This window comes from Polypterus senegalus, chromosome 2 (assembly GCF_016835505.1).
Source record: "Polypterus senegalus isolate Bchr_013 chromosome 2, ASM1683550v1, whole genome shotgun sequence".
NCBI lineage: Eukaryota > Metazoa > Chordata > Cladistia > Polypteriformes > Polypteridae > Polypterus > Polypterus senegalus.
Window position 1 is genome coordinate 128,564,081 of NC_053155.1, and position 8,694 is coordinate 128,572,774.

The 8,694-nt window shown below is 34.7% G+C and overlaps 1 protein-coding gene across 1 annotated transcript; it reads left to right on the forward strand.

Moving 5' to 3' along the window:
* Positions 1 to 343: 343 nt before the first annotated feature.
* atg101 (autophagy related 101) lies at positions 344 to 7,671 on the forward strand. The gene is made up of 2 exons (XM_039744580.1): positions 344 to 870; positions 6,822 to 7,671. The coding sequence occupies exons 1-2, from the start codon at positions 619 to 621 to the stop codon at positions 7,224 to 7,226; spliced, it is 657 nt and encodes a 218-aa protein (XP_039600514.1). The 5' UTR covers positions 344 to 618; the 3' UTR covers positions 7,227 to 7,671.
* The last annotated feature ends 1,023 nt before the right edge of the window (positions 7,672 to 8,694 follow it).

Genomic DNA, 8,694 nt, shown 5'->3' on the forward strand with positions numbered 1-8,694 from the left:
TCAGCCTTACATATGAAATGTAATCCCCTGGGATCTAGTTTGGAACGTACAGCGGTTTGTACAATCCCAAGCAGCATATGCGTGAGGCATCTTTATCCATTACTTCACTCCACAGCAGTGCCACTCGCAATATGGCGGCGACGTTGACGTACGATGCTGCTGGACATTCTATGTCTATGCTCTCACCCGTCATTCTCTTCCTTAGCCGAAAAGGACGTTTGAGCCTCTCTTGTTTCCGTAGGCAGCTTGACGTACCACGTATTGAACTAGTCGTAGCTGAGCTTTTGACTTTGATTGGCTCCTACAGCTGGAACGACACACCGTAGGTTGGATATTTTGAAGATTGGCCAATTGAATGTCAGTAGTGTGCCATTTTTTCCGCTCTCATTTGTTTACAAGAACTTCGTCTGCCCGTGACAGGAAAATGTGAAATGCAACTGCGTACACTAAGGAGTCTCCGTCTCTTATTTTTACTTGAAAAGATGTAACTCTGTATTGCTTTGGTATATACTTAACTGTGAATACACATGAACAGCTGATTTTGTGCAGTTTCTTAAAGTGAAAGTTCAGGCTATCTGTGTGGCTTCCCGACCAAGCAGCACCGGGGGAAGCTAAAGGATGAACTGCCGCTCGCAAGTCTTAGAGGTGTCGGTGGAAGGCCGGCAGGTGGACGAAGCTATGCTGGCTCTGCTACACACCATCCTACTACATCGCAGCACTGGAAAATTCCATTATAAGAAAGAGGGCACTTACTCCATCGGGACTGTCGGAATCCAGGACATCGACTGCGACTTCATCGATTTCACGTTTGTCAGGTTGTCATCGGACGAGCTGGACAGAGCGATCAGGAAGGCAGTTGGAGAATTTAAGGTTGTTCACGTGCAGTATTACCTTATTAACGAGTGAAATGGTAGCGAAATGAGTGTTCATGAACTCTGATGGAGACATAAGCAAATCTTACGAGATACATGGGTCATACTAGTAAAATAACAGTACGAATTAATAACAAAAATACAAAACTATTTTAAATATCTGGATGGACGCATTAGCAAATATGCACACACCATCATACATTTTAAAATTATGCAGTGAATGTTAAACATTTGTATCTATGTACATACAAGTCACCGAATATTTTCCTGAATACACAGGTTTAATATGGAACAATATCATCACTAATATAGAGCGTGATTGCGTTTCAGTTAGTATAAAAATCTTGCATTGAAGACAATCATATATTAAAGGTTTTATAATTCCGTGTTCGTTTTCTGTCCAATTGTCTCTCGAGGCCTTTGCCCGTGCAGACATAATTATCTATATTTCCCCACCAAGAAGTCTAAAGCAAATTTGTATAGAATTATTTGAAAAAGTATTCAGCTTTTCCCATTGTACCTCAACCACCAAATCTTCCCCCAGAAAAGAATACAAATAAATAAAGTCATCTAAATTCATCCCAGTATAACAAACATTTTGCATTCTCCCCAACATGATGAAACAACATTTGATTATTCTTCCTTTTGGAATATTTAATATTAGCTGGGCATAGATAATAGAGAACAGTTTTGAGTTGTAAAAAATATTTTTGACAGGATCAATGCCAAGACTCTTGACAATACTCCACAAAGGCATCTATTTTATTTATGCCACTGCAGTTTTACTCCAGTAATGTCTTTTGGGCCAGTCTTGTTTAACCAAAAATCAGGGCTTTCATTTGAAATGGTTAGCTTTGTAGATCATTGAGGAATAAATCCTAAAGTAATTATTATCACAGTTTGTGAGAGTAGAATATTTAAAAAAATGTGGGGGGGTGAATACTTTTTCAAAACCTCATATTTGTGTTCTTACATTTGGATTACACAGAAATGCATTACATTTTATCAGTGTAATTCCTGACATTTCAGCATTATTGTTTCCTTTTTAATAATCATTATGAATAGCTAATGTGCATTACACACAATAACCACTGCAAATGGTTACTTAAAGCATAGGCAATTTTAGTTTGCCCAGATAACTAAACTATAACTAAATATAATTGTTGGGGATTGGTTAAAAGGGTAGTTGGGGCTTTGAATACTGGTAGAAAGGTATTTTCCAGACGGGTAAAGCAGTCCAACCTTAGCAATGTCAGTCAGGTCTCTCTTTAACTCTGCTTAAAGTGTGCTTTGTTCCAGAATGGGAGTGCCTGCAGTATGATACCTGACACGAAGTAGAGAAGCTTGAGAGTGAGCTGTTTTCACATTACAAACAGTAGACTTCCATCCATCCATCAAACCTGCTTTAAGCTAAGCAGGTCACAAGAAAGCTGGAGCCTATCTCACCAAGCACAGAGCTCTTTTTTTAATGACCAATCTTTTTCACTTATGTTATAAACAGTCAACAAGTCACAAAGGACAAGCATTGTGCTTTCAAGTTACCTAAACAAAAAATATATAATTACAGACGATATTATTAGAAGTTGTATTTTCTGTTACTAAAAGTACATCTTCAATACTTCTAAACTTGCTGTTAGCTACTAACCCTTTTTACTCTAATTGGAATTCAGACTGCATGTTGAGCAGAGTTGTGACATGTTTCTGTGCTTTTATAATTACATAGATGTATGTTACAATTAGTAACAGAAGTGTAGGCACCAGTATCCTTATTATACTCTTTTTACAGATAAGGATGTTTTCTGTTTCATTTTAATTGGGGTGGTGTCATATATAATGACAATCCAGCATTTTTATATTTTCCTACACTGGTTTGGAATCTAGTGCATCACAGACATGGCATTGCACTGGGACAGTTAAACTGTACTGTACTGTACAGTACTTTCAGACAGTACTGTGAGTATCTTTTCAAATCTAAAACCTTCATGTATAAGGGAATAAGTACTTGTGGAGAATATGACCATTGCAATAGAGAACTTCTGCACTAAAAACTGCATTTTAGCAGTAATTGACCACTTTGTGATAACTGTTTACAAAGAACTGAGATTACAGCCTTAAAGTAAATAATAATAATAATAATAATAACAGTGGGTCAGTTTTGAATTGACATATTTATCTTAGAAAACAAGTTCATGGGGCATCAGCTTCATTTAAATGTAGATATAAATTCTAATTAGAAAATCATTAAAAATGTAATCATTCAGCCCCAGTTCTTGTTATGAAATTGTCCAGGAAAAAACTACATATGGTGACTAAACAGTGGGGATGTTTGCCCAGACTGCAGGATATATTCCAGCAATGTATTGGTAATCCTTTAGTTTTATGCCTTCTAGAAGCCTTAAACTGATTAGTATCAGTGGAAAGTCACATTGATCCATTCCAGATGTTCACTATACGTATTTTACTTGATAGGTGATCTGTCCTTTTTATAGTGTTTAAAGAAATTTAACACACTATGTACACTGGAAAGGTTTTTTTTTAGTAATAGTAATACAGTCTAAAGTTGAATGATGGAATTGGCTTAATGTTGCAACTTTGGCTCTTGTTGCAGAAGAACACATTTGTTGCAAGGAATAAATATTTCCAAATCAATAACTGGAAAATTGAACAATTAGATATGTATAGTGTTTCTGCTTTCTGACCTCCTGCCAAATTCTAGTACTATGAAATTTTAAGAACAAAAACATGGGAAAGATTGGAAACAGTATGTTATTTTACTGAAAAAGTTTTCTCTTATCTTTTATTAATCAATTAGCTCCTTTTACAATGGTCAATATTTTAAAAAAGCTTCATAGAAACCAGTTTAGAATAATATTGAAAATTAATAGAAGTTAGAAATGACTATATGACATTACTGGGAAAATTTAGCATTTGGAATTTTTGAACTATTTTATATTCAGCCACATGGGAGGGATATTTGAAGGTTAAATAAATTATTCCTTATAATAAAAATATTTACTAAAAGGTTGTTGGCAGGTTCTTCCTGGTTAGTGGCAAGGTACTAATATGTTTGTCAAATGCAAACTCTTCAATAGAGGTCTGCTTGGGATGGATTTCTATTTGCGGACTTGTTACTACATTTACATTTTTTCTGCTAAGAACTGATATGTTGTGCCCTTACATATGAACTCATGTATAGAAATATTCTTTATCATTTCATTTTTTTCTTGGCATTGCACGCTCTGCAGAATGAATAATGTGCTTTGGAGTTGTAAGCAGGTGCTTGAGGAGTACTTAATATTTTTATTGTCAGAGGAGCCTGCCAATTGTAATTTTGCCAATTTTTAACCCAAGGTTACTTAAGATAAGGACAAATTGTAATTATTTAGAAGATTTTTTGACAACTGGAACACATTCAAATGAAATAACTTGAAGGGTCCCACAGTAAGTTTGAGAAAGGAACTGAACCAACAAACTATAGAAATTATGAAGTGGGCTAAGTCTTTAATAAAAAAATCTATTAAATTCAAAACAAAATTAGATGGTTGACTCAGGTAAGGTAAAAGAAACATTTATGACAATGTAGTATATCTTTGCAAATTTGTTATGTCAAGTTAGTGTGTTTCATGTGGCGCATTTTTACAGAACATGATCATGGAGGTGCCAGAACTTTTCTTGACAATACTGGATGCAAGACAGAAACTAAAACTTGGGTGGAACACCAAGCCAGGAGCTAATACACCAATGGTCATCCATATTGTTTCAAATTAGTGTTGTCATTCAAACTATAACATATATCTTTGGGATGTTGCAGGACTAATATGGATACCTCATTGATATCATAAAGAGATGAAGCCTTCAGCAGGGTGTAGAAATGAATGGTTTCCCAATAATGAAAACTAAATTTAAACTTGTTGTTAGTGAAAAAAATAATTATTTTGATAACTAAAATAGAAAAAGTCTGAAAATTATAACTAAATGAAAACAAGAAAATAAAAATGGAAACAAAGCTTGTTTTTGTAATTTTCTTTTTTTACCACATTAGTGTTTGTGCATAACGTACATGTGACTGTGCAGTTACCAGCGTATTTGTTAAATGTTATTTTAAATTGCACAGTTTTAACTTTAGTTTTAACAAGATCATTGATTTCTGCACATTTGGAAGTATCCCTCACTGCTGGTGTGGTGTCCAAGTCTGTGGATTTCATTGGTCATTTCATTCATCACTCAGCCCTTCCTTCTAGAACTGAGAGTGAATACCAAAGCCTCATCACTTGTCAATGACTTATTCTGTGGATTTCATTGGCTATAGCTGACCGTCAGTCATTGATGCCCTGCTGACAGCAAATGGCAAGCAGCTTTCACCAAACTTCATTGAAAAGGTGTATAAATTAAAATGTGCCATACATTACTTTGGAAGATGCAGGAAAATAGTTTGAAAATCAGAGCACTGGATGATTTTTCAAGTTAGAATAGCCACCCCCATGATTGAAATTCAGTATTTAATCTGGAAAAAATATTACTTTTATATGCCAAAAGAGGAAGGAATTTCAGCAATTCCACACTTGTTTGTGGATGGTACCTTTGCAGTGCAGTCTAGCATGCAATCAATGTTATCAACCAAACTGATTTTACATGTACAGTATAACTTTAGTTTTAATCAGGTTATTAGTACTAATGCTTTAATGTGGGTGGGTATGGTGTCACAATGTGAGTTCCTGTCACAGTGTCGTGATAAACTTCGCTATGATAAATGCTTCATCAATAGTAAGTTAATGAACTGCAGTAATCTTAATATATTTAGAATGTGGTAGTATAGCAAAGTTTTTAACAGGGTATTGTGACGTGCTGTGCTTGGGAGCTCATCAACACTGTTAATTTTAAAGTACATCATCCTGCTCAGGGTTTATTTTAACAAGAGTAAAGTACCAAATCTGCTTTATATTGAAATAAACACTAGCAATGAATCTGTATACATCAAACTTTATCTAACATTCGTAACATGTGGCACATCAGTTTTAAAGCACTAGAAGTATCTTACTAATTACAGACTGCAATTGTGACATGTCAGTTATTCCTCCATGTGTTGTTAAATTACAGTCTCTCTGTTTAGGCTCACGGGGGAACCCCTGGATTTGCAACTTTCTTACTATGTGAATGATCTGAGATGTTTCCATAATAGATGTTCAGTGTTTAATGTAAATGGTATGCTTGTAGAAATGCACCATACACATGGAGAAACTGTCATCTCTGATTCTACTAATATTGTTATTAAGTATATATTGTATAATATATATATATATTATATGATAATATAAAATATACAATAATATAAAAATAAAGTAAGAATATATATGTGTAATGATCTTACTGCTTTATATATATTTTTTGGTGCTGTCAAAAATAAAATAAAGCGTTTTTGAAATTAAATAAACATTTACTTAAATCTGTGCCAAGTTATGGTAACAATTAACATCAGAGCACACTTGTTATTTGATTTTGCATTTTTCAATTATACTAGAAGCCTTGAACTTCAAATTATCATCAGAAAATGTAGTTCTGTCACAGACTGTAAAAGTATTTGTATTAAGTTAATAGGTACAAAATTAATGACAATGCAACTATAAAGAAAACAGTATATGTACAATTGCAAAACTGTCAGGGTGGACATTTTGGTGAGTAATGACAAAATCCTATAGTTAATTGCTGAAAAGTTTTAAATTAATAAAGGCTACGAAAATATGAAAAACTATGCAAATGCTAAAATAAATGGGTGAAAACTGAAATGAGAAATTAAAACTAAAAAATGTCTTAAAACTAGAAAAACACTGCTTGTAGTTTAATATTACCACTGGCAAAGAGAGTTTTTGTCATGTTATATAATTAGACAAATTAATGTGTTCATTTTGGGAATTTAAGGAACTGATATTTTTGTTTTAAATTCTATTTCAGGATGCTTTACGCAGTTCTGGGAATGATGGAGCAGGGCAGATCTCTTTGGAGTTTTACCAAAAGAAAAAGTCTCGTTGGCCTTTCTCCGATGAGTGCATTCCTTGGGAAGTGTGGAGTATCAAGGTCAATGTTGTCAACCTAGCTAATGAGCAAGAAAGACAGATCTGTCGAGAGAAAGTGGGTGAGAAACTTGGGGAAAAAGTGATTAATATTGTGGAGGTGATTAACCGACATGAATACTTGCCCAAGATGCCTACACAGTCTGAAGTGGACAATGTCTTTGACACAAGTTTAAAAGATGTGCAGCCTTATTTATATAAAATTAGTTTCCAGATTACAGATTCTCTGGGTACTTCTGTCAGCACCACCATGAGACGACTTATTAAGGACACTTTGGCATTGTAGAGACTCCATGCTTATGCTGTTGGCGCTTGTTTGCCACAGCAAACCTGGTTGTTGTTTATCATGAGTGTCAGTTTTGTTGTCTAGGCATGCTTTATGTCGGTTACACACTGTCTACTGTTTTTATAATTAAGTGGAATACTGAAATGGAAATGTGTATTTCCTTATTCTTCTTAATCATTCTCTGTCACATTTACTTTATACCAGATATAAAGGGAGGCTTGTAATTTAGTGTTTTTTTGACTTTTAGAGAAATTATTGTATGATATTTGTTCAAAAATGTAACAGCAATTTCAGGTAATGTCAGATACTAGCTGACTGATACTTTTTAATTACGTGAATGGAAAAGGTGGGAGAAACAGTTAATTCATTTTTATTTAACATGATTAATATGCATACTTTTTGTGTTAATGCTGTAAATTAATAAAGTAAACAAGTGTACTGTTTAGCATTATAGATTATTTCTTGAATTCACATAGCAATATTTATTATTAAAGGGGTATGGTATGAGTGATTTAAGCTTTTTTTATATTTTGATATTGACAGAAACTGTTAGGTCGGGTTTATGCTTCATGTTCAGAGCGCATATGTGCACATATCATTGCTGCTGCGCATTCTCAGAGTTTATTTAATGGGTCCTCTGAAGACGTCCTCAGAAATTAATATGATGTGTGTGCGAGTTGCAGTACCATCGCAAAGTGTGGGGCTCAGTGAGATGAAGTTAGAACGTGACATTAGAGCCTCTGTTTTCTCCCAACATGTGACAGAAAGCTGCATCAAAATGTACAGCATTATTTGAGCCACAGAGAAAAAAAATAGAGACACAGTGAAAAAGTCTGTTATGTAATTAAAGTGAAAATTACAGCTTTAATCTCAATGTGCACTTTAATCCCATAGTGTATTTTATTATTAAAGTAGACCTTCGTAAATGTCATCTTAAAACCACTACACTACACATAATCACTACAAGCTTCTTGGGTTTCCTCCTGAACTGACAGCAGTGGTAAGACCACATTAAATTTATGATATCCAGCTCTCTGGACATTTAGAATCATTAGATTTATACTTGATATCACTTGAATGATTAAATGCATTAAGGTATGTGTATTACATTTTACAGATAAACTGTTAACTTAATTTAAATAATGAACACTATTAATAATTACACATGTAGGGGTGGCATGGTGGTGGAGCGGTAGCACTGCTGCCTCACAGGGTATCACGTCCCTGGTGTTCCCTGCCTGGAGTTTGCATATTTTTCTGGTGGGTTTCCACAGTGTATTCCAGTTTCCTTCCAAAGACGTGAAGGTTTGGGGATTTAGTGACACTAAGTGATGCTAGTGTATGTGATTGCTTGTATTCACTTTGCGATGAGCTGATGCCCTGTCCAGGGATTGTTTTGGCCTTGTGCCTGATGCTTGCTGGAATGGGTGTATCCCTGGATTGACGGATTTAATCATTAAACATCCAT